Source organism: Camelus ferus, chromosome 19 (genome assembly GCF_009834535.1).
Source record: "Camelus ferus isolate YT-003-E chromosome 19, BCGSAC_Cfer_1.0, whole genome shotgun sequence".
In the NCBI taxonomy this organism is placed as follows: Eukaryota; Metazoa; Chordata; class Mammalia; order Artiodactyla; family Camelidae; genus Camelus; species Camelus ferus.
This window is the reverse complement of record NC_045714.1, coordinates 39291032-39318164: the sequence shown is the minus strand read 5'-3', so window position 1 is coordinate 39318164 and position 27133 is coordinate 39291032. Positions and strand designations below refer to the sequence as shown.

Genomic DNA, 27133 nt, shown 5'->3' with positions numbered 1-27133 from the left:
TTATACTTGTGCTCTTTTCAGTGTGATTAGATGCAATTGTGCAGCCATCTAGAACCTATATCTCTTTAAATTTCTACTTTATATCTTTTAAATATCTTAGTATAACTTAAAACATAATGTTCTTGGTGCTTTCCAGGAGCTAGGAAAAGAATGGGGAGTGGCTGATGACTACAGGCTTTCTCATGAGGTGATGAAAATAATTTTGAAACTTGATATAGGCAGTGATTGTATAACATTGTGAATTTATTAAATGACACTGAATTTTACACTTTATAATGGTTAATTTTAGGTGAATTTCACCTCAATTGAAAAAAGGCCTTAGACACATATAAAGAAGCAATTATTTCAAGACCTTGAAATGGACCAAATCATGATACTAAATTAAGGAAAAGGGTTCTTCTTAGGAGTGCTTTCAGGTGTACTTCTCCATTTGAGACAGCTTAAAAGCTCATTTTTAATGACCATTTTTATGTGGTTAGATTATGTTAAATCAGATTTTTTTTAAAGGTAATATTCCTTATATGAAAAAGATTAAAGGTTTTGTATGCTTCTCTTTAAAACAAGCTTTATTGTCTGCTTCCAAGGACTTCAAATAGCTAACCATTAAAATTCATTTCTTTTACTCAAAAAAAAAAAAGATAAATAGGTTCTAGGGGTGTAAAGTACAACATGATAAATATTGTTGTATTTTATATATGAAAGTTAAGAGAGTAAATCCTGAGTTCTCATCCTTCCTCCAAATCTGTATTTCTTTAATTTTGTATTTATGTATAATGATGTTCACTGAACTTACTGTGACGATCATTTCATGATGTATGTGGGTCAGATCATTGTGCTATGCACCTTCAACTTATATACAGTGTTCTATCTCAATAAAACTCGAAGGAAAAAAAAAGGTAATATTCCTGCATGTTTTAATTTTATTCCTTTACAGTACTTTCACTAAGTCAACAAGCCTTATTGGCTGTTTACTATATGTGGCTTTTTGCTAGGTGCTAGGGATAGAAGGGTGAACTAGGCACAGTTCCTGTCCTCAAGGTATAATATTTGTAGCCCATTAATAAAATGAGATAAGTATAGTAATATAGCTCTACACAAAGAGGGATGGTGTTAGCACAGAGAAGGGAATGATTCACTCTGCCTGGACAAATGTGTCAGGGAAGTCTAAACTCACTCTAAAGTGGGGGCTAAGTGGTATTTTAGTCCTTAGGGATGAATAACTTTGCCAGGGCAGTAGAATATTCAAAGAACACAACTCAGTAGAAAGGCCCAGAGGCATGGAAGTACTACTATAGGTTTGGGAAGTGCAGAAGTTTGGTGAGACTGGGAGGTAGTGTCCGTATGCAAAAGTGCAGGGCTAGAAAGGGGCCTTCCATAGCTGAGCTCTAAGCTGGGTAAAGAGCTCAGGCTTGGTCATTTCCAGTGGTTCTTAGCATTGGCTGCAGCTAGGGAGTTTTGAAAAACACATCAGTGAGTGGGTTTCTCCCCAGAGATTTCTGATTGAGAACCACAGCTCTAGGCCATGAGGAGCCACTAAAGAGGTTTTAATTTTAAGTGGATAATGACAAAACCTGATGTTTATTTATTTTAGAGCAGCAGTTCCCTAACTTGCCCAAAGATGAGGATTACCTGAGACATGTTAACAATACAGATTCCTAGGCCCCATCCTTGATGGAAGGAAATCTCCAGGGAAAGGACTTAGGAATTTTGTCAACTTGTTCCAAGTGATATTTACCCTCAAGCAAGTTAGAGATCTCCTGACAGTACTTCTCGGACTTGCAGAGCTTAGGAATCACTAGGGATTGTTAATCTTGTTAAAAATGCAGAGTCTGGGATTGGGCCTGAGATTTTGCTTTTCTAACAAGCTCTCACATCACGCCAATGCTACTAGGCCAAGGACTACACTTGGTTTTTTTGTTTGTTTTAATTTTTTTTTATTGAGTTATAGTCAGTTTACAATGTTGTGTCAATAGGACTACACTTTGAATAGCAAGTTCTAGAATCTGGAAGCTATGTGGAGGATAGACTATGTTAGACTGATATGAGAGACAAATTAGTAGTTCTTGGTATTTTTGCACTTCTGATTGTCACAACTGGGCATAGGGGTGGTGCTACTGGTATCTAGTGGGTAGAAGCCAGAGATGCTGCTAAACATCCCACAGTGCAGAGGACAGTCCCCCACAACAAAGAACTATCCAGCCCAAAGTGTCAGTAGTGCCAGTCTTTGAATTAATTAAACACCTGGGCAAGAAGAGCTGTAGGCTTTAGTTCATGTACTGGTGATGGGGATAGAAAAGGAACCACCGAGGGTCACCTAACTCTGGTCAGGTGTGAGGTGCCAGTCAGGGATGGCTTCATAAGGAAGATGACTTTCCAGAAAGGATTAATGGTAACAGATTCCAGGTTGGGTAACTAATACCCACGTGGGGTTATTTGGCATCAATGACAGACTCTTAATATGTTAAGAGAAGAAAATATTCCTTAGGTTTCAGATTCTACGTGTAGCGCAGTGGTTCCATCAAATTTCCCAGTGGTAAGAATCACCTTTGAGGGCTTATTAACTATGCAAATAGTGTAGTACACAAACAGGTTTGTTAAGCATCCCAGGCTACTGTTTTCCAGGAAGTTCAGAAGTACCTGTCTAGAGTCCAACAGAAGAGTTTAATGGCCAAGAATATGGAGATCCTGGTTCAAGCATCCGCCTTGACACAATCCACACCAAACCAAGTCGGACTTAACTACTTACCTCAGGTAGGTCATCATCACTTAAGGAACTAATTAATTATGGAAAATAACATTCATCATAGAAAAATTAGAATGTGTATAAGCAAAAAATGAAAATTCTATTCCCATCAACCCGAGATGACCTTTTCAAATTTTAAAAGGTTTTATTGTGGTTGCCAAGGGGGAGGGGGGTGGGAAGGGATAAACCGGGAGTTCAAAATTTGTAGATACTGACAGGCATATGTAGAATAGATAAACAAGATTATATTGTATAGCACAGGGAAATATATACAAGATCTTGTGGTAGCTCACAGCGAAAAAAAAATGTGACAATATATGTATGTTCATGTATAACTGAAAAATTGGGCTTTACACTGAAATTTGACACAACATTGTAAAATGACTATAACTCGATAAAAAAAAGTTTTAAAAATGAAAAAAAAAGGTTTTATTGCAGTTATTTTTCACATGAAGGAAATTGTGTAAATCTTTTATACTATGATGAATTTTTTCCAGCTTTATTGAGGTATAATTTACATAGAACAAAATGTACCCGTTTTAAGTGTATAGTTTGAGGAATTTTAGTAATTACATATGATTCTATGACTACCACCACAATCCTCACTTAGTTGTGCTTTGCTTTATTGTGCTCCACAGATACTGTGGGGTTTTTTTTACCAAATTGAAAGTTCATGCATCAAGCAAGTCTATTGGTGCCATTTTTCCAACAGCATTTGCTCACTTCATGTCTCTGTCACAATTTGGTAACTCTCCCAATATTGCAAACTTTTTCATTCCTATTATATTTATAGTAATCTGTGATCAGTGATCTTTGATGTATGATATTATAATTGTTTGGGGCGCCGCGAACCACACCCATGTAAGACAGTGAACGTAATCGATAAATGTTGTGTGCTTACTCACTGCTCCACCAACCTGTTGTTCTCCAGTCTCTACCCTTCTCGTTGGGCCTCCCTATTCCCTGAGACACAACAATATTGAAATAGGCCAATTAATAAGTCTACAGTAGCCTCTAAGTGTTCAAATGAAAGGAAGAGTCAATCGATGTGGCAAACTTCATTGTTGTCTTACTTCAAGAAATTGTCACAGCCACCCCAACTTTCAGCAACCACCACCTTGATCACTCAGCAGCCATCAACACTAAGACAAGACCCTCCACCAGCAAAAAGATTACAACTCACTGAAGGCTCAGATGATGGCTAGCATTTTTTGGCAATTAAGCATTTTTTAATTACAGTATGTACATTGTTGTTTCAGACATAAGGCTATTGCACACTTAATAGACTACAATATAGTGTACACATAACTTTTATATGCACTGCGAAGCCAAAAAAATCTGTGTGACTCTTTATTGAAGTATTTGCTTTATTATAGTGGTCTAAAACTAACCCCACAATACCTCTGAGGTATGCCTGTATAGAACATTTCCATCACTTTAAGAAGTTTTCTTTTTTCCCTCTAATATTCCCTGCCCTTCCCACATCCTCCCCACCACATGCCCAGGCAACCAATGGTCTGCTTCTTGTCACCATAGTTTTGCCTTTTGTGGAGTTTCATATAAATGTATGTATGCACAGAATGTAATCTTTGGTATTTTTCTGTCACTTAGAATAATGCATTTGAGATTCGTTAACATTGTACGTATAAATGTTTCTTTTTATTGCCGAGCAATTTTCCATACCTTTGTTATACTATAATTTGTCTTATCTAATCACCAGTTCATGGACATTTGGGTTGTTTCCAGTTTGGGGCTATTAATAATTATAAACATATGCATGCAAGTCTTTGAACATATATTTTTATTTCTCTTTTATTCCCTATGAGTTGGATTACTGGGCCAAATGGTAAGTACATGTTTAACTTCATAAGATATTGCCATGTGCTTTTTCAAAATGAACCATTTTGCATTCCCAACAGCAGTGTGTAAGAGTTCCATTTGCTCCACGTTGCATCTACCTTTTTTTTTTTTTGAATTGAAGTATAGCTGACAAACAACATTGTGTTAGTTTCAGGTGTAGAGCAAAGTGATTCATTCATATATATATATATATATATATATATATATACACTTCACCCTGGGGCTCCCACTGGGAGCGCCCCACTTGGCTGCTACAAGAAGCTGATGGAGTACTATAAGAATGGAGACCTGTCCTTCAAATATGTGAAGACTTTCAACATGGATAAGTATGTGGGCCTTCCTCAAGACCACTGAGAGAGCTACCACTCCTTCATGTGGAACAAATTCTTCAAGCACGTTGACATTTACCCAGAAAAAGCCACCTTCTGGATGGGAATGCAGCTGACCTGCAGGCTGAGGGTGATGGATGGGATTGAACTGTTTGTTGGAGGCATCAGCCCTGAGGGACTCATTGCCTTCAACAAGTTGGGTTCTGGTCTGGTGTCCAGGATTTGTGTGAAGACATTGGCATGGACACTACCCTGGCCAAGGCTAGGTTCTTCGGTGGAGATCTCACCATGGCTCTGACAGTAGGCATGGGCACTGTCTTCATCACAGGTGCTCGCAAGGCGTTTGCTCTGTACAAGGCCATCGAAAAGGGAATGAAAAATATGTGGACCATGTCTGCCTTCAAGTAGCATCCCCACACAATGTGTGTGACGAGGATGCCAGCCTGGAGTTGAAAGTGAAGACTTTCAAGTATTTCAGAGGTTTAATGCTTGTTCATAACAAGTTGGTGGACCCCTTGTACAGTATCAAAGAGAAAGAAACAGAAAAGCCAGGCTTCTAAGAAACCATAACATTGATTAGCCTTTGCTAATCCTAATGTCAAGTACCTCACTGGGACAGGTAGGTCTTTCTGGAATTGTTTTTAGGAGGACAGAATTTTATTTCTTTAATCTAGTGTGGTTACTCCAGATAAATGTGTGAATTTACTGTTCTTAGTATGCAGTATGGTATCTTGTATAGAGTTAAGCTATTTGTTCATAACTTAATCAGAAAAAAAATCACTCCATAATTTTGATGTCTGCCCCACACATTGAGGGGTTTTAGGTTTTTATTCTGCCTCTGAAACTGCTTCACATGTACAATACACTCCCATCAGGAATTTCTATCATTCTGTGCACTGGTTCTCAATTGAGAGGGCGTTAGGAGCTTATGTATATCGGGCAAAACCTCTTTGGAAAGTCTTGAGAGCCCCTCTTGAGGAGGCCTACCCCTTATTTGAGAATTGCTATTCCATATTAAGAAATAAGCTCTCTCAATGTGTAAAATCAGTCTAAGGAAGCATCCCCTCTGGTCAGTGACAAGTGCCGTGGGAAAAAAAACTAGCCCTTGCTTCCTTTCCCCAGTTTTTTCTTGCTCTCTCAGTTGGCCTTTCTGTGAACTCAGAGGACTCCTTAGGGAGGATTTGGATGGGTGAGGCTAAAGAGAAGGCTTTTGTTGACAGACTAAGAGCCTCAAGGGGCCCAGCCTTGTCAAACTCCCCTCCCTGACAGGCCCTCCCACACCAGGAGGAAGGCAGAAACTCTTTTCCCACATGAGCTCTGTGTTTTGTTTCAAGGTCTCACTGTGGCACCTCTTACACATTCATAAGGAGGCGATCCACTGGGCAACACAAACCGCCAAGATTCATGGTTGTGTTCAGCCAAGGCGATGGGGCCAGGGCAAACAGCTCAATTACGAGTTTAGAAACAACACTGGAGTGACATGTTTCCTGTGTCCCTAAGAGCTGAGCTCCAAGAAACATACCAAGTGCTTCTAAAGTTGCCTAATATCCTTTCCCCACTTTAAATACTCTGCCTTACTAAACCTCCCAAGTTCACGTGACATGGTCTGATGTTCCCAGAACATCAGGAAATATTCTCCCCCTTTATCCTTCACCCCTTGTTCACAAGATGAGTCAGTTGCTCTGCCTTCCTTTTACTCTTATGCCTTGATGGTTTGGTTGCTACCTCCTCCTTCTCCCTTTGAAGCTGCTGCTACCTCTGTTTCTGGGAAAGATCTTTCAGAGCCTGGCTCAGGCCTCTCTTTCACTGTTGTGTTTGGTCCCAGCATTTCATCTTTAGCTTTTATACATGATTGTGCCGTCATTCTGTTTCAAGCTAATGGATTGATGGACTTGTTTCCAATGTGATATTTTTCTATTAAATCTAGTGTTTTCAAGGAAAAAAAAAAAACAAGGAAGAATTAAAAGGGTTTTGGATTTTTTTCTGAATTTGTTTCAGATATTGGCATTTGGAATAAATTTTGTTTAGTGAGTCTAATGTTTGCAAACTTAGGAATCAGGCCTTATGTAATCTGTAAGATTATGGCACAAGGTTGTTAAAATACTAGGTATTCATCACATAGTGGAGTACCACACAGGCTTTCTGACTTCACTTGGTCAGGTGTCAGGACACAGCACCTCCCAGTCTTTCCTATACTTTTAGCGTGTTTTATTTTTCTTCCCAGAATTTATAATCTATTCATATACTACCTGAATCCATCACTTACAATTAAACTCCATGCAGGTAGTACATTTTTCTGTAGTTTTCCCAGAGTGTAGAATGATGCATTAAAGGAAGTATAGGCTTGACATTTGTTGAATTAATTAATTGAAGAAAAAGGCTTAGGAGTGCTTTTTATAACAATTACATCTCACAGGTATTAAGCATTTTCTGTGTGCCAGACTCAATTCTCATAAAACCCTATAATAAAACTGTTTTACAGAAGAGGGAATTAACGCTGAGACAGTTTTTACTTTAAATCTTTTTTACTTAAAATTTACTTAAAAGTTACTTCTTGCCCAGAATCACAAGATACAAACCCAAGCAATTTAGTTTGATAGCCCAGTGTTGTTGTTTTTTTTAATTCAATGAAGTTGTGGGTTTTTTTGTGTTGTAAAATATGTATAACTTAAAACTTACCATTTAACCATTTTTAAGTATACAGTTTAGCGACATTAAGTACATTCACATTGTTGTGCAACCAAGCTCCAGAACTTTTTCATTGCAGAAGTGAAACCCTACACTCATCAAACAACAACTCCCTTTTTTCTCTTAACCCTGTCCCTGGCAACCAACATTCTACTTTCTGTTTCTATTATTTTGACTATTTTAGATTTCTCATGCAAGTGGAATCATAACAGTATTTGTTCTTTTGTGACTGGCTTATTTCACTTAGCATAATATCCTCAAAGTTCATGCATGCTGGAGCAAGCACGGTCAGAATTTCCTTCTTTTTAAGGATGAGTAATAATCCCTTGTGTGTATAGATCACATTTTGTTTATCCATTCATCCTTGGATGGACTGCAGCCCAATTTTAAACTGTAAGGTCTACAGTGTCTTTTAATATTAATCTCAAAGTGACAGATTTATATCCTCTGTATTCTGGAAAGTCCCAGGCTTTCGAGGGAAATTCCCTCTGTATTCTGACTTCCTTTGCCTGGGGAAACATTGTCATTTCTTTTTCGATTTTGCAGATTTTCTCACCCCCATCACACAGAGAGGAAACTCAGCTTATTGAAAGATTTCCATCCAAAAAGATGCTCATTTCAATTAAATATATATACATATATATATATATATATATTTATGTATGTATATTATATACAAAATATATATTTTTAAATTTATAAAAATTTATAAATATATATATGTATATATATAATACAAAAAAATTGCTCACAACAAATATGTGGGGGTGGGGGGGAGGGGTCATTCATGTGTTCCAATGACAATCTTCTCCCTTCACTCAACTCTTCATTCCCAAACCCTCTCTCCCAGTTGCCTCCTGGGACCCCCAGATTCCTTGATTTACTGCATCTTCCCTAAACTTCCCACCTTAGAAGCCTTAGCACTAGCTTTCACCCATGTCCTGAAGATTCAGTGCCACCTTGAATCAGGGGTCTTTTCTCTAAGGAACACTGCTCTCCTCCTCAGAATCTAATGCCAGTTTATTCCCAGGTAGTCAGAGCACGCTAGATAGGGGAAAGTTCAATTCCCTGCAGCCTCTCACATGTAAATTATACTTCTTGTTAGTACGGATAATTGAGGTCTTCTCAGTGTTATAAAGAATGTGAATAAGAATATACTACGTGTACTGGTGTACTTTAAGTCACAATATAGGGAAGTACAGTATATTTGTTATGCAAATGCAACTCCAAAAATAGCCCTCTAGTCCCACCTAGTTTAGTGACTTTAAACCCCACCTTTATAGAAATTATGAAATTATTTTTCTTGTCAGTAACAGTGATTAACAAGTCCCTGTCGACTGAAAAAACAAACAAAAAAAAGCACAACATGAGATTTGTGAGCTAAGTTTTATTGGAGGCAAAATGAGGACCATAGACCGGGAGATGGTTTCTCAGTTCTGAGGAACTGCTCAGAAGAGGTAGGGGGACGTTGAGTATTATATATGCTTTTAGTGGAGGCAGCTATGTGCAGTCAAGGAACACATTTTGGCAGAGGCTTGCTGCTAGTAATGAGGAGGGTTGCTGAAAAACTAGCCACTGTACACTGATAGCCAAATTGAGACTCGGAGGCAGAGTTTTGGGAGAATTGGAAAAGAACAGCTTTATTACTTTGCCAGGCAGAGGGAGTCACAGCAGGCTAATGCCTTAAAGACTGTGAGCTCGCCTTGGGGTAAGGGTCCTGGGGTTTTATAGAAAAATGGGAACATGAGGACGAGAACAATCAGGCTGTGAGCAGGGGTTATATTCCTTTCATCCTGATAAGAATTGCTATTGTTATGAAGGAATTTAGGAGGGTCTGCCCATTTTCTTGAGGTTCAGTCCATGACCTTCTTTTAAGACCTCTAGGGTAAAAGGATAAGTTATTCTAAGAAAAGAATGCACAGGGAGGAGAGCATGTCATAGGATCAGTTTAGCTAGAAGTACAGGCCTAAACAACTCAGTAGCCATCTTGTTAGTGTTCTATTCTTTCAAATCCGCATTTTTATGGAAAAAGGGAAATGGGCACTGATCTTCTCTGGCTGCTTCCTGCTGAATTGGGGCATTGTCCAGGGATTCTTCCAATGGAAGGAACAAAGATGATTATACCAATTCTTATGGGGTTTAGAAGAGTTTCAGTGGTCCTTTTACAGAGAAGAGGAATACAACAAAGTATAAGTCAAAAAAATAACCAGGCTCCTAGAACTATAAACTACAGGGAGAGAAGGAACTGAAATGTCCCTGAGAAAGTAGATCTTAGTTTCTGGGGAATCCGGGAAAACAGATTGGAGAACCAATTGGAGATTCTCAACCTGACTTCAGCACAGTAGGCATTGGAGTCACCTATGAATCTCACTTCTCATATCTCAGAGGAATGCTATGATACTGCCACTTTCATCTGGAATAAAAGTACAACATTCAGTGTGAATTATAGCACAAGTCCCTCCCTGGGAGTCAGTTGGAATATCCGAAGCCATTTGATTTTGTAACAAACAAGAAACAGGGGACACAGAAAGGATTTGTGCCAGGGAAGTCTCCCCAGGATCCTGCTGTTTCAGGAGCAGATGTCTCTGTTAATGATTTTAGTGCTTTTTGCTAGATATGAGAAGATGCAAGAGTTTGGGCTTATAAAATCATCTCCTGAAAATATCTAACTATCTGAAAGCCTGTTCTGCCAGCTTTTCCCAGAGCATAGAGTGCCTCATTCCTGACCACTCTGAACTCCTTTCAGCATGTGTTGAAGGTCAGCGACTACAGTGGGTAGAAACTTAATCCTTGTAGAGGTGAAACACAAGGGAAGGGGACAGGGCACAACCTTTAGAAGAATGGCATAGCCATTGAGTATATAAACTGCTTAAAACCAACTAGCCCCAAAATGGTAGAAGATTCAACTTCCAGTAGACCTTGAGCCTTATTATACGCTTATTGTAATACATTAGCATGGTAAATGACACACCCACAGGCACCATGACAGTTCCAAGGCTAACCATAAAAGGCCAAAAAGTGGGAAGGACCTAATTCCTGGGAATCTCTGGCTCTTCCCCCAAATTGTTGGAATAATTCTCCCACTTGTTAGCATAGGAAATTAACCAGCCCATAAAACCCAAAAACCCTGCACCCTGGGGCCACCTCTCGCCTCCTGAGACTGCCCACACTCCTTCTATGGAGTGTGTATCTCCCCGAATAAATCTACTTTCACCTTGCCATAGCTCACTCTTGAATTCTTTTCTGCTCAAAGCCAAGGACCCTCACTTGGCAGGGTGTGTCCCAGGGACTTGCCTGAGACCTGAGAAATGACCATCCTCTCATGCCCTATTTTCCTGCAACAGAGGCAGATGGCAAGTGCCAATTTTTAGTTGACATTTCAAACACTAGAATTCCTTCAGATCTTTTCCTTGAGATAAGGGTCAAGTTTTTAGATGAGAAGGATTACTATGTAAGCAAGATATTTAACTTTGAGGAAGGAATGTAGAAAAATGATCAAAGTCTTCCTTAACACTTGAATCAATATCTATTTTGTTAATAGTGATCGCACACTTAGAGTGGAAAAATAGACAAGTATATATGAGACTTTATTTTGCATGATCTCCAATAGCAGAAGGGTTCTTGGTTATAACCAACGTTGACTGAAATAAATGCGCAGCCTAAAACTTGAGAGTTATGTTTTATTTGGCAGGAGGACTCGAGCTGGGATGACAGCCTCTCAGATGGCTCTGAGGGACTGCTCTGAAGAGGTAGGGGAAGAGCTAGGATATATAGGAGCTTTACAACAAAGACCAGGTAGTTGGAACAATAAAAGGTTACTTGTTAACCTAAAGAAAACCAGGGACCTCAAGTTAAGGAATTTAGGCCTTTTTATGTATGGGAGGAAACAAACATTTGGGCTTATTGAATTCATTCCTTTGACAAGCATCTAGCTATCTAGGGCCAGTATCTTGTCCTTTATTATTCTGAATCCCCTCAGAGTGCACCATTGTAAGTGGCTGCAGAGGCTGGGCTGCAGGATTGTCTTCACTGGTGGGTAGCAGCAGCAGCTGATGACTTGATGGCTTCAGCATTCTTTGTTTACTGATATGGTTTGCAGTATTTTTTGTTAACACCAACTCCATTGTCATCAGATGCCTGAGGCCTAAGGACTGATAATCACTAAGTCAAAATATTCAACCTTAGGACATCAGGAGTGGATGTCACATAATACAAACATGTTGGCCATGTGTATCAACCTGCTAGGGCTGCCTTGATAGAAGACCACAGACTGGGTGGCTTAAACAACAGAAATTTAGTTTTTCACAGTTCTGGAGGCTGGAAGCCCAAGATCAAGGTGTTAGCACAGTTACTGTTACTGAACCAGGTCCATTTGCCTGACAAGCAACAAGCCAAACATGGAGATGACAAAATTTACAGCCAAGAAAGAGTTAATTCACAAGGCAGCTAAGCAAGGAGATGGGAGAGCAAATCTCAGATCCACTTCCCTGAAGGTGAAAGGATTGGGGTATTTATGGGATAAGCAGGGTGTTCTTGAAACCAAGCAGCACACTACAGGGCCCTCCCAGGTACAAAAGCCCTTCCGCGTCCTCCATTTCTTGTTTGCAGGAAAAAGGCTTCAGTCTCCTAGACCTTCCCTGAGTTCCAAGGGCAGTCAAACAGTTACTAATTAGAGAAGTGAGGGGATGCAGAAGCAAAGGAAAAGGAGTTAAATAAGAAAAGTAATGACAAGAGTACAGCAATAAAACAGTCTTAGTTCCTCCTCAATAGATATACGTAACAATCTGATATGTATCTCAAGTTGTCCTGTGGGAACTAAGGCTCCCACCCAGGTGCAGAATGGTGACCGAATGCAGAGCAAAAGATTTTTGGAACACCACCAGTTACCTTACCATCCACCAATCAGAAGAAAATCGTGCACCCTGCAGCCTCCATCCCAAAAGTTGCCTTTAAAAACTATTTCCTGAAAACCAGCAGAGGGTTTGGGTCTTTTGAGCATGAAATGCCTGTACTCCTTGTTTAGCGCCTGCAATAAATGCTGCACTTTCCTTCACCACAACCTGGTGTCAAAAAATTGGTTTTGCTACATAGCAGGTGAGTGGACCCAAATTCGGTTCTGTAACACTCTTAGGTGTGGAGAAAGGTGATTGGAGGTAGGGAAAAAGGTGAGGTAATCAGTGTTCTGCACAGGTGCTTCTGGGTTACATGCTTCTGCAAATTCAAAATGGAGACTTCTAGCATAATCTGAGTGTGGAGTTTTCCAGTCCTCTGATGTCAAAAGGCCATTCATTGAACAGCTGCTTAGGCCCAGATTTAGAGTTGGTGGCCCCAGCCAGCTCCCAGCTGGTTCATAGTGGACAGGAGCTGACTCCACATTCCTGTAAAACAATTGGTCTTCATGAATCTGGACAGGTATGTAATTAAAAAGAAGAAAAAGGAAATAAACTAAGGTGAATTTAATCAATGGAGACAGTTTACAAGCAAAAGGGTTTTAACAAGCTGTTCCATTATCTATTGTCCTGTCAGACAAGTTCAAAAATCTCTATTAGCTATCAGATTCTGTTAACTCTATGGGGCATGGTTTTGGGACCCCTAAATTAGGAAGCCCACCAAAGTGTGGGTTCTTGCTGCCAGCTGTGAAAGAATTTGCACAGCAGAGGCAGAGGGACAAAGTGAACAGCTGCTTTGTTGCTCAGAAGGGGGAATAGAAGGAAAGTGCTTGAGCAGGAAGGGAAGAAAAGCACTTGAGTGAGGAAGAGGTGCTCAAGCGAGGAGCTGTCAACCAAGATGGGTGGTAGGGATAGTTCCGCCCGGGTTGGGCCATGTGGACTTTTATGGGAAGCTTCTACCATCATGTCACCCCAGGTGTGATGGAGCCAATCAGTCCTTGTTCGAGTTTTTCAGCCCTTGTATGAGCGTTTCTGGTGGTTGTCATGGCAATTGTCAACTGTCGTGGCACTGGTGGGTGGGTCATTTAGCATGCTAATACATTACACTGAGCATATAACGAGGCTCAAGATCCACTAGAAGTCAACTCCTCCAACCATCTTTGATTCCACTGGGTTCTAACCAGTTCTTGTTTCTTCTATGCAGCTGCCTCCTGAGACTTAGATAAGAGTAATGGGTTTGTAGTCGAGGGAGTGGCAAGGGTATAATCCTGGGGGCAATAGCCTTGGTAACAAGAGGAAAGTTGCTTTTAATCAGAATGGCTGCAATCTAATGGACCCAGCATCCCCCCAAAAAAATCATCTCCAAAGATTCTGTTCAGACCTGAAAGTTCTAAAGGGAAATGGGGGAGTAATCTCAGTTAATCATTGAGATCAGTGGTCAGAGTCATTGCCATCTCCCAGTGCCTGCAGACTTGTCCTAATTTACTGCTTGAGCCCGCTCTTCTATGACTCAGGGAGGCCTGGAAGACTTCAGCTTTCCTATAAACAACAGTGGTGGGAGGGGAGGCACAGAGTCCTGCTCCCTTTCAGTTTCAATAGTTTCTGGTAAGACCTTTCCCTCTTCCTTACTTCCAAATAGTCGCCTTCTTGCTGTGTCCTCACATGGCATTTCCTCTGTGCACAATAGGAAAGAGAGATCTCTGGTATCTCCTCCTTTCTTATGACACCAGCCCTATTTATTGGATTATGGCCCCACCCATAAGACTTCATTTGTCCTTAATTGCCTCCTTAAAGGCCCTGTCTCCAAATATAGTTCAACTGGGGGCTAGGACTTCAACATATAATTTTGGGGGACACAATTCAATCCATAACACCATGGGTCCACTCAGTGAGTGGCAAGGACTTTCTGAGAGAAAATAATCTTTGTGAGTTTGGTCTACAGCAGTGGTATTCACTAAGGACTATAAGGCATGAACACTGAGGAATCAAGACTAGATTGAACTGAATACAAGGGTTACTACAGGGAAAAAATCATACAGATAACACTAGATATCAGAAATATTCCTGTTTGATGTTGAAGTTGTGAAGTTTATCAGGGATGCTTTCAGCCACAAATGAGAGAAAAATTCAAAAATTCAAAACACACACCCAAAAGAAAAAATCCAACTCAAACTGGCTTAAGAACTAAGGAAGTCTATTGGCTCATGTAGTTGGGAGTTGTCAAACAACAATCAGTGTCATGTCTTTAAAGAACAAAGACCTTTATTTGGGTTCTTAAGAATTGCAACTCAGGAGACACAGATTTGGGTAAAACCAAAAGAGTGCTCTGAGGGAGAGAGTGTGTCAGATTCTTGTAAAGACAAAGGCCGCAAGATTGTTAAAGTTGTCTGGTAAAAATTGTGATTGGCTCTGATACCAGTAAGGAAACATTTGTCCTTTAAAAATAGGCTGTCACTAGTTATTTTAGGGTTAGATCAATGAGGATCTTGAGTTTCTGGCAAATGTTCCTGATACCTGTGTTAAGATGATAAGTGATTAAAAGTTCAGATTCCTCAGGCTGAGATGTGTATAAGTCCCACTTTCTCAGTGACCTCCCGGCTCCATTTTAGAGCCCTCCCTTAGTAATACTTACACCATTTTGGTTTTTGTTTCATATTTCCCCCTTTTGATCAAGATCTTTCTCTGGGAGGCATCAGTGATCCACTATTTGGTAATTTGGCTTCAGCATCAGCTTCCTCAGTTTTGGGAAGGCTCATGACCAGCCAGTCATGTCCCACAGAGAAGGGAAAGAGGTGGCTGGGTAAAAGGTATTCTTTTGGAGAGTCTATGGCCATATCTGAGCAACAAGGAGCCATGTAGGAAATGAGTCTTCAGTGGCATTCAAAATAAGAGAAGTTCATTTATGTTTATTAGGAGGAATCTTATAGGAGTGGTCAATCATCTCCAGATGTCTAGCTATTATTATTCCTTTTAGTATTTCTCCAAGGCTGGGTATTAGGTCTTTCATAACAGTTATTTGCTTTTTCATATGACTTATTAAGTGGATGACATTAGATGATTCATCTGATTCTGAGTCTTGGGAAAGCTGTCCACAACAGATTTCATCTGCTTCATTATCCTGGCCTTTGTCTGGTTAATCTTAGTTTCAGTTCTCCAGACTGTTGTGACTTCCAGGCAGGAGGTGGTACCTTCTTTAAATAAGAAACATGAATCCATGAGTCAATGCATTTAAGTTTAGCAGCACAAGGGTTAGTTAACAATACCTGGTAAGGTCCCCTCCAATGAAGGTGTCATTTCCAACAGACAGAGTCACCAGTCCTTTTTTTTTTTCCCCCCTTGAGGAAGGAAATTCTGAGGGCAGGGATCTGAGATTAAGAAACACCAAAGGCAGTGCTTTGGGCCATGGCAGCTTAAATGATTAGTCTTCTATGTGCCATGGTGGGTGAAGGAATGTAAAAATCAAAAAATGGAGTTTGCCAGGGAGCCAGGAAGAACCAAAAGCTGTCTTGGGTTTCCCATAACCCCCACTGTTGATTTAATTTATAGCCATTGTTTACCCATCTTCATATCCCTGAGTCAGGAGCACACTGTTGCCATGTTACAGGACATCAGGATGGCAAAATTCTGGCAATGAGGGATCAATTTTCCTGCAGAAGCAGAATGGACTTTGTCCACATATGCCACAATATTTACAGATTCTATTGCTGCTGCCTTTGCATGAAAGTCAGCTAGGGCATTTCCCTTACATTCAACCCTTTTAGTGTGAGCCTCAGTTTGATGACAGACAACATCCTATGCCAGGACATATCAGATTTCCAGGAATTTCACACAGTTTCTGGAACAGTTATAACATATTACCTATATAGACACAAAGAAGGCCTGACGTTCTTTTTTTTTTTTTTTTTTAACATTTTATTTATTTATTTAACATTTTTTTATTGATTTATAGTCATTTTACAATGTTGTGTCAAATTCCAGTGTAGAGCACAATTTTTCAGTTATACATGAACATATATATATTCATTGTCACATTTTTTCCTCTGTGAGCTACCATAAGATCCTGTATATTTTTCCCTGTGCTATACAGTATAATCTTGTTTATCTATTCTACAATTTTGAAATCCCAGTCTATCACTTCCCACCCCCTGCCCCCTTGGCAACCACAAGTTTGTATTCTATGTCTATGAGTCTGTTTCTATTTTGTATTTATGCTTTGTGCTTTTTTTAGATTCCACACATGAGCGATCTCATATGGTATTTTTCTTTCTCTTTCTGGCTTACTTCACTTAGAATGACATTCTCCAGGAGCATCCATGTTGCTGCAAATGGCGTTATGTTGTCTGTTTTTATGGCTGAGTAGTATTCCATTGTATAAATATGCCACAGCTTCTTTATCCAGTCATCTGTTGATGGACATTTAGGCTGTCTCCATGTCTTGGCTATTGTAAATAGTGTTGCTATGAACATTGGGGTGCAGGTGTCATCCTGAAGTAGGGTTCCTTCTGGATATATGCCCAGGAGCGAGATTCCTGGGTCATACGGTAAGTCTATTCCTAGTCTTTTGAGGAAACTTCATACTGTTTTCCACAGTGGCTGTACCAAACTGCATTCCCACCAGCAGTGGAGGAGGGTTCCCCTTTTCTCTACAGCCTCTCCAGCATTTGTCATTTGTGGATTTTTGAAAAAAATATGGAATGCTTCATGAATTTGTGTGTCATCCTTGCGCAGGGGCCATGCTAATCTTCTCTGTATCGTTCCAATTTTAGTATATGTGCTGCCGAAGCGAGCATCATTATTTCTTATTTGACAATGCTTCTCATTTAATTTAACATATCAAATACACCTAATTAGTTTAATATCTCTTTATAAGGAGAGGGAACAAATCTTTGAGATATTTCAGGGGCCCTCTGATATATCTCATATCTTGAAGTTAGTTCTAAGTCAAAATGAATTCATTTAGAATTTGATTTTGGGAACTTTGTCAAAAATATCAAAAAGGTTTTAAAACACAAATAGTCAAATAGGATCATAGGTCACTGTAAAACAATGCTTAGTTATCCATTTAACCAAAATAACACTTAAAGACTTCATAGGCAAATATGGAAGGTTACATAGTTCTAAGCAAAACTTAACATCAGGAAGACTAGGATTACTTAAGAAATCCTCTGATAAAGACAACGTAAAACATAAGTGATTATTTTGATAAGACACACTATCTTCTTTTTTTTCCCCTAGGCACATTACTTAAAGGTAAAGAAAAACCTTCATTATCTCTTATTATCAAGAGCAGCCAGAAGATAAGTTTCACTGGGGAAGGGATTTTTATTTCTTTTGTTCATTGATGTGTCCCAGGTGCCAGGTAAATTAGTAAGAACCAGTAAATATTAATATTTGTTGAATGAATGAATAAATGTACTTATAACCAAATAAATCCAACCAGTATAATATCTATCTAATGAGGTTGTTATGTAAGGATTAGAAATTATGGATATAAAGGAAAGCACAAGTGGAACATTTGACTCCTAATAGGTACTCAAGTGTGTTAGCTGTTGTCATTTTGCAAGGTCTCTTTTTTTCAAAGAATTTTCAGGGAGACCTGGAAATAAGTTTCTACATCTATAAACAGAAAAAGACATATGGGGCATATACCAAGGATGACCTTTGGATCTGTGTGTATATACACACTTTGTTTTCTAAGTTTTCTTTCTTAAATGTTATTTTTGTCAGATAAGAAGATCAATACTTAAGAAAAAAAGAATTTTGACTTCGTTTTGGGATTTGGGCAGATGGAAAAAAAAGAATGTCTTGAGGAGGTTAGGTTCAGTAAAGGATGAATAGGAAGTAAAAGAAAGATCCAGGAAGTGGTGGCAAGTGGCATTGAGAACCAGCAGTACTGGTTGAGGAGGAAGCTGTGGAGAGATGTAAAACCACAGGAATAATATTGCCAGGAATGAAAAATACTCAGCTCAGCTGAGTGGGTGGAAAGTAGCTTGGGAAGAGCAAGGAAGAATTGCTGGGGATATTCAGGGTCATCAAGCAACCGGCCTTAAATTAACTGAACTTAAGGAGTATTTTCTAGTCCTGACTATGATGAGATTGACATCCAAGGAGAGTTTGAACACCCATTTCTCTCAGTATGACCAGAGAAGAGGTCCTGTGTCTAGTAGGTATTTGTCCCCAGGTTGTGGAATGATTGGACTGCATAGGATCACCAGGACCAAGTGGAAGTGAAGTGAAGAGGCAGACTAGAAACCATCAAAGTTTTGGGGTCAGCTTTGAATCTTGATTCTGTCACTTAACAGCCATGTGACCTTGAACAAGAAACCAAACACTTTGTGCAAGATCTAGGGCCCCTATTAAGTAGGGGATTAGGGGAAACATAATAAATGTGGCATTAAATTATACTCTTTAACAAACAAAAATAAATAGAGAATTAAATTCTCAAAAGCAACTGCTCTGAACAAACCCAAATGATTAAACTAAAAGCCCTGCTCATATCACCTTCTACTGCCCAAGATACCTTGCTGTCAGGGCAGATTTTCCCACAAATCTTATAAGCACAATTTTCAAACCAGCCAGTTCCAAGCTGAAATATAAGTCTTTCACACACATGCTATTTGTTGTCTAGTTGCCGCCTCCCTCACCACCCACTGCCTCACTTTGTTTTGGTTTCACAAGTCTTCACAACTGTCTGATCTTCTCTCAAATTATTCTGGGGTTTAAAGTTATGTTTTTCTGGGCCTGGCCCTTCTGTGCAGATGAAAGAGAAGGTCACCTCTCTATACCTTCCTCTATGGGACTATGGGACAAGGGAAGCAATTGAAAATTTTGGGTTAACTAATATAAAATAATTTTATATCAGAACTGCCATTAGCAAGCAATTGTTGGCAAGTGATAAGCAGCATGGTCTTTAGAGTCAGGCTAGATGGCCTGGGCTTGAATCCAGGCCTCATCACTCCCCCAGCTGTGTGACCTTGAGCGAATCACTTATTTCTCGGTACCTCAGTTCCTTACATCTTTAAGGTTACTGTCATCCTTAAATGAATTAATACTTGTAAAGTTCTTAGAACAGTGCCTGGTACACAGTAAGGCTTTAAGTGTCTACTAAGAATATTCTGCCCATCACTACACTAGTTCATGCTGCTTGATGATAATTGTCTTATTTGCCCTGTATCTCTTGATGGGTCTGTGGCTGGGTTGATGGGAAGCTGTCTGGCTTTCGCAGCGGTAGTAGTAGTCCTTTCACCAGTTAACTTCACACATCAGGAGTTAAAGGGAAGTTTGGGTCCTGCCCAGGATGGCAAAAATTAAGGAGAGATGCCTGCCATTTTCACAGGCTGTTCCCACCAGGGAGTAAAAGTCCTTGAAGATAAACTGTAACCAATCAGATAGGCCATTTCCTTTCCTCTGGGCAGGGAGTTGGGATGGAGAGAAGGGTTGAGGATTCTTTTGGAAAGAAGTTTAAAGTCTGCTCACATATGGAAACCTGAAGGTAGGCTGAGTCCCTGGACAGGTACACCCAGGTCACTCTAACTGCCTTGCAATTCCGTAAAACTCAGGAAATGCAGGAAGACATCTTCACATTGGATCTGAATTCATTCCAGCGTCTTCCAGTTCAGTTTCCCGCCCATTTTTCTCTTAATGGTAAGATGGGGGTAACCTTTCAGGTTTCTTTTCAGTTTAGGGCATCTGAAACAAGGCCAAGGGTAAGCTCCCTTGAAGTTTGGCTCACCAGAAGAGCCCCAGCTCTTGCCTGTAGTAGGACTTCAACGAGTCCTAAGAAGTCTTTCCAGGCCCCCGCCCTTATTAACACCACCCTCAGTTCTGCTTCTACTCACTCCATTTAGCATAAACGCCCGTCTGTGGTTTAGGGCCATTGGGCAGTCACTACGCCTGCGCAGGGACTGGGAGGTGGGTGAGGGGCTGAAGTGGGTGGCCTGCCTGGCCCAAAGGTCTGAACTGTCAGTGCGCCTGCGCGGAAGGCCTCGAAACTGGTAGTTCTAAGCTGACTCGCCGCGGCTGTCGGGCTGTCAGTGCGCCTGCGCGCGGGTCGGGCGCCGGGGTTCTTGACTGTGCTGCGCCCGGCGCTGAGTCTAGCCATGCAGAGTGCCGACTCGCAGCAGCCCTCCAAGCGGCCCCGGTGCGATAGCAGCCCAAGGACCCCGCCAAACACCCCTCCTGCAGCGGTAGAGAGGTCCCCGGGCCCTGACCTCCACCCCGACCACCGGACCTGGGGCCCGGAGCAGGTGTGCTGCTTCCTAGAGCGCGGTGGCTTCAGCGATCTCGGACTGCTGGAACGCTGCCGAGGTAGAAGGGCTGGAGGGCTGAGGGGCCAGGGGACGGCGACCTGAGGCGGGGCCAGCCGGGCCTGAGGAAAGGACGCCCTGAGGCAATGAGCGGGGGGCCTCAAAGAGGAGCCAGAGCGGCCGAGGGAGACCGGACGCGGGAGGCACCAGAAGGGGTGGACCTGAGGCGGGGGCGCCCAGGAGGGGATGACCTGAGGCGGATAACGGAAACCTGAGGCGGCGAGCCCTCGGAGAAGGGGGCCTGAGGCGGAGAAGGGAGACTTGAGGCGGGAGGCACCCGAAGGGGTGGACCTGAGCCGACGGTGTCCACGAGTATTGATACCCTGAGACGGAGGAAGGAGAAATGGGGCGTCTGGGGTTGGGGACCCGTAGGAAGAAAGCGGACTTTGGGGGTTGCGAACCTTGGGGGAGGGGAAATTTAACTTTGGTGGGCTTCTTCAGGAACCTGCCACCCCAACGCCAAACAGGCGGGACTCACGTCCTTTTTTTTTAAATTAGAAGAACTTTGGTAGGAGGGTGGCTGTCATTCAGGCTCACCAGGCCCCGGAGACCCTTCTGCTATTGCAGCTCCATGAACACTTGCCCCGTTAGAGTATATCTGGGTGCTTTAAAGTTTCTATTTCCTGCGCTCCCCTCCCAACTCGGGGCTTTTCTACGGGGAAGAACTTTTTTGTGAATCTCTGAATCCACATCGCCCAGCATCCCAGTGGGGCTCAATACATGTTTGATGACTGTACTTGCAGAGCTTGGTAATGATCATGTTTTGTTCTTCAAAAGCGGTTTCCCTCGCTAAATTTGAACCTTTGGGTGGTCCAGTTGACCACTGAACTCCCAGCAGCCCATAACGGGCCACATCACATTGGGAGATGTGTGGGTTGTGAGTTGTAAGCATCCACCTGAAACCTACCCGATTTCCCGTAAAGGGTGTGAAGCTTAACCTCTGCTTTACCCTCTGAAGTGTTCAATAGGAAGGTGGTGTGATGTGCACATTCAGCAAACTTTTGTAAATGCGAGATGGAGCCCTGTTTAGGCTGGGGGACTAAGGTGGGAGGAACTTCAGTGGTTTAAGACTTAAAGACAGCTTGATGTGTGTAGGAAATTGTACTTCTCTTTTTTCCTTTTCCTCTTTTGTTTTACTTCACTTCTGAGATGGAATTTTTCTTTGAGTAGCAGTAAGTGGGGATTAAGTAGTTTTACATTTTGTGTCTTCAAAATGTGATTAGGTATATTGTTGGCTCCCTGTTTCATTGGTGTCCTGTAGATTAACTCATCAGTCTTCAGAGTGATGTTCTCTTGACCCAAAGTCTAATGCTAGCAGAAGACGCTAGCTTTTAATTGGTAAAAACTGACCAAGTGTTCACAGTTGTTCATTTCTTACTGTCTACTTTGTCTCGATCAAATTTTAGTCAGGTTTCTCTATCCTACTGGCCCCTGAACTCTTGCTTGCCCTCAAACTTGAACAAGCACTAAAAAAGTAGAAATGCGCCCTGATCATCTTCTCCTAGGAACTGGCTGACCACAGCAGTACAATGTTTTATTGGACTCGCGTCATTTCCCCTCCATAGATTCTGCTTATCTCTGTTTGCCCTTCCTTTGATCTACTTAAAAAAAACAAAAACAAAAAACCACCTTTTCCTGTTTGATTTTGAGTCACTTACAGATTTCTGACATCAGAACATTCTACCTATTGCAGTAATTTTTTTCTGTGCGTCCCTATCTAAGTCCACCTTTGTTTTTATTTAACAAAACTAAGCATAAGGTGCTGGGTCCCTTTTCTCATTATGGAATACAAGTTAGAGGATATAATCCGTATTTTTTAACAGATGATGTGTTTGAGGTTCAAAGCTCACACAGCTAGAAAAAGCAGAGCTGGATTTTAAGGTTAGGTCTTTGGACTCCAGAATGCATGCCAGCTATATCTTAACAAGTGTTCTCATCACAGTGTATTAGATTCCCTCAACAATAAGAGAATAAACATATCAATAAGAAAAGAAAAAAATTGGAGAACATAACCAAAATTATAAAGTCAACTAAGAGCAAGAAAAAAAAAAACAGTAAAAAAATAAGCAAAATACAACGACAATTGACAACCAGCCAGTAAACACAGAAAAAGACATTAAGTCTCGGCAGTAATTTTTAAAACACTGATTTTAAAATTTAGATTGAAAAATATTTAAAGATTGATAATAGGAGAAACAGCTAATCCAATAAAGTTGATGGAAGTATCAGTTGACTTAACCCTGAATAGTCTGGCAATACCTTTTTACTTTCAGGAAATTTTACTTGTAGGAATTTACAGAAACAATTGTACAGTGTCCAGAAAGATATATTCAAGATTATTCTTCTAACCACCAGTTATAAATAGTAAAAAAGTAGCAATGATCTAAATACTCATTGATAATAGTAATAATTAATAGTGATGGCTAACAATTTATGGAGCATTTACTTTGCATGAAGTACTATTCTCTGCACTTCACATATTTTATCTTATGAAATCTTTACAGTAACTCTATGACATAGGTTCAGTTAGACTCATTTTAAGGAGCCTAAGGCTCAGAAAAAAATTGGTTAAATATGGTACATCTATATTGTGGAATACAAAATAACCATTAAAATGATGTAGTTTAATAATTGACAATAAAGATCTTTATGACCTATTGGGTGGGAAAAAATATAGATTATAAACAACATAATTTCATTTGTATAAAACTGTAATTGCATAGGTGAATGTCTTGAATGATGTTATCCAAAATGTTGGTTATTGGGAGAATGTAAGTGAGTTGATATTTTATATGTTTACATTCTTTGGATTTTTTTACATTAAATATTTTTTATGATTGAAAAATACCCCCCCAAAAGTGCCATTTTCATTTAAACTTTTTTTTCTTTTTGGAAAATTACATCTTCATTTTCTCTTGTTACCTTTAGAAAAATTTTTGTCTGTTTGAAAACAGTCCAGTATTCTGGAATCTGACGTCAGGAAGGACAAGAATTTAAATTTACCTAATTTATCAAAAAAATCTTCTTGGAATAGTTACCTAACTAAATTAAGACTTTCCAAGTATCAGTCAAAAATGTGGTACTTAAAATTCGTTGCTAAATGCTAGGTACTCAATAAATGTTGATAGGAGTAAATTCTGGTGGATCCAACTTGAAAGAAATCAAAAAGCCTCGGCTGTGAATATTAAAATCATTCATCTTTTTCTTCCCCCTTTTCTTCCATAGAGAAGAAAATCACAGGTTCAATACTGCCCTTTCTTGATGAGTCTCTTCTTGAAGATCTTGGAATAAGGTAAGAATGGTAAAATTCACATTGTAGTCAAGCACACTATGACATTTCTATTCACATTTGAAGGATAAAGCCCAAGATCACTGATATTAACTATCTCCATTTTAAATCTACAAAGTGTTTTAAAATAGGCCACACCTACTGTTTAACACAGTTGTTTCTGTCTGTTTTTGCTGTGCAAACTCTATGTTTAATGTTACTAATGATTCCTATTTTTAAAAATTTTGCTGACAAGCCTTCATTAAGTTTGTAGTGACCAACTTTTTATTCTCAAGTTCAGAACAATTGAATTATACACACTAGAAAAGAACTGATAGGGGAAAAAATGTTGGCAAGAAAAATCAAGACTACAACCGTATCTTGAACGTATTTCTGGGTCTTTCTAAAACTATCTTAAGACTGGAATGTTTCCCTGTTATTAGATTTAAAGACACTATCCACAGTAGTTTGGCACTTTTTAGCTGTATGCTTTGGGACAATTTATTTAACCCTTCAGTTTCTGCACCTGTGAAATGGATAATAATGAGACAGTGTATGTTAAGTAATTAGCACCTGATAAGCCCTTCATAAATTATATATATAGGTTGAGATCCCTGTGTATGACTGGAGATTCTAGGGTCTAGATTAGTGTAGGTCCACTTTAAAGATCTCAGTTGAGGATCCAATATTTAAATATTCCTTAAAACAGAGACTTTGTTTCTGTTAGGGAACTGGCAGCAATGGTAAAATATGGTCTTTTTTTCTAGAATTCCACTTAGCTAAGTGTTGTTTGTGGAAACAGTAACCAAAGAATCAAAACAAAGGATTATACTGAATTACTTCATGCACTGTTGCTTAGTAATTGATAATGGAAGTAGCCTGAGGAAAAAGATTACTTTAGGACATTTAATTGACTTTTAATAAATGTTCTTTGGGATCAGACTCCTCAGGGACTTTAATCTCTTTCATAATTACATATCAGTCCCCTCAGTCCCCTCAAAATTCCCCTCACTACCTATTTCTTTTGTGTAGCAGTTGCTTACTGTTTGAACTGAATGAAATTTGTTCTAATAGAAATTTTCTTTTAAAGGGGACCATATACTTTGTGGACCCAAATACTATTGATTTATTCAGCAAATATTTATGGAGGGCTGACTATGTGTTAGGCATTCCTCCAGGAACGTGGGACACATAAGTGAACAAAATAATCAAAATTCCAAAAGAAACACTACATGGCATGCCTTTTTGTGTCCGTCTCTTAACTCTGAGGTGGATTCTACAGGATTCTTTAGAGCTGTGTTTTCCTATACAGGAGGCAATAGCTACATGTTTAAATTAATTAAATGAAATTAAGTGAAAATTTCAGTTCCTCAGTAACACTAGCCATATTTCAAATGCTTAGTAGCCATGTATGGCTTGTGGTTACCTTGTTGGACAAAGCAGGTATAGAACATTTCCATCATGGCAAAGGTCTACTGGACAGAGAGCTCCCTTTGAAGATCCCAGTAGGATCAGCTGAAGTTGTTCATAGTGGTACCAATACAACCAGCCTATTAACGTACCCTTGAATTATTTTCTCCTCATTTCCTGTTTCACCTTTCCTAGTCCCCCACTCCTGTTCCCAGAATTTACATCCCGAAATAAATTACCTGTAATGCAAACCCTTGTTTGGGAATCCAGTTTAGACAAGTACTTCCTGTATTTCCTCAATTTTATGATCAACTGTTGATCATAAAAGTTTTTTCTGAAAAAATAAGAAACATTGTCACATTAAATGTATACATCAGTTATAAGAAACATTAGATTTCAAAAGTGATGAAGTCCAGAAATAAAATCTTATTATAGTCTAACTATCCCAGTCCGTGACTGTGGCCCAAATCTTTGTTTAAAGTATTTATTTTGCCATAGCCTTTGCCAAAACAAAACAAAAACACCTCCAGGGTTTAGGTGGCTATTTTTATATACTTTAATCAGTGATTTTTTAAAAACTTAGGTTTTTATGGAGGTATAATGGACATATAACCTCATTCTGCTTGTTTCAGGTGTATAATGTAATGATTCGATATTTATAAATGTTGCAAAGTGATTACCATAATAAGTCTAGTTATCCTCTGTCACCATACAAAGGTACAAAGAAAACTTTTCTTGTGATAAGAAATTTTAAGATTTACTCACTTGGATTGATAAAAAATTAATCAATAGTCAATCTATATTATAAATCAACTATATAAAAATTTTTATTTTTCAATTTAAAAAAGTCGATCTAAATGAGAAATAGAAAAAAAAAAAGAGAGAGAAGTAGAGAATTTTATTCAAGCCAATCTGAAGATTATAACCCAGGAGACAGTCTTTTAGAAAATTCTGAAGACTATTCTGCCTGTTAGGAGTTGAAGGCACAGTCATATACATTTTTGAGACAAAGGATCGTACATCAGAGTGACACACTGACATTTTACGTAAAGTTCACCAAAGATATATAGTCCGGATCTACAAGTACAAGGTGAGCAGTAGGTGACAATGACCCCTTACAGGATTAGGAAAGGAAAAATTATTCTTCTGAGGAGTCGGAAGAAGGGAAAAAACATTGATTTTTCAGTCAAGCAGGCATTCCCACCTTTGAGGAGGCCTGGTTAATGTATAATGCAGGTGCACATTGCATATAGGGAGGGCCTAGGACCAGCAGGGAACATGTTGTACTTAACTTTTCTTGCCCTGACTTAAAACATAAATCTTATTCCATCACTTGGCAACTTTCAAACATGCACTACAACATTACCATGGTCATCATGCTGTACATTATATCCCATGACTTACTTATTTTATAACTGAAAGTTTGTACCTCTTGAACCCCCTTCACCCATTTGCCCACCTCCACAGTGATTTCTTTATGAATACAGTAGTTTCTTTTAAAATTCTAATTAAGTGATGAACACTGAGTATCAGTTTAGGAAAAGACCAGGCAGTGAGGTTGGTTTAAGTTTGATATTAATTTATTTTATGACTCCCGGTTATGTTCATCTGTGCAACGATGCTTAACCTGTGTGGGTTAT

General features: G+C 39.7%; 1 protein-coding gene and 1 non-coding gene across 3 annotated transcripts in view; one reads left to right on the top strand and one right to left on the bottom strand.

Moving 5' to 3' along the window:
- Positions 1-17192: 17192 nt before the first annotated feature.
- LOC116658082 lies at positions 17193-17299 on the bottom strand. Its single transcript, XR_004313283.1, has one exon. It is a non-coding gene; the product is annotated as a U6 spliceosomal RNA (small nuclear RNA).
- A 3212-nt stretch (positions 17300-20511) lies between these two features.
- SAMHD1 (SAM and HD domain containing deoxynucleoside triphosphate triphosphohydrolase 1) overlaps positions 20512-27133 on the top strand; it is a 44190-nt gene continuing 37568 nt past the window's right edge. Inside the window, exons 1-2 of one of the 2 annotated variants that reach the window (XM_032462267.1) lie at positions 20512-20816; positions 24041-24107. In XM_032462267.1, the coding sequence (XP_032318158.1) occupies positions 20609-20816; positions 24041-24107 (275 nt within the window). In that variant the 5' untranslated portion in view covers positions 20512-20608. The remainder of the gene's footprint in view (positions 20817-24040; positions 24108-27133) is intronic. The other variant, XM_032462268.1, reaches the window with a different exon arrangement.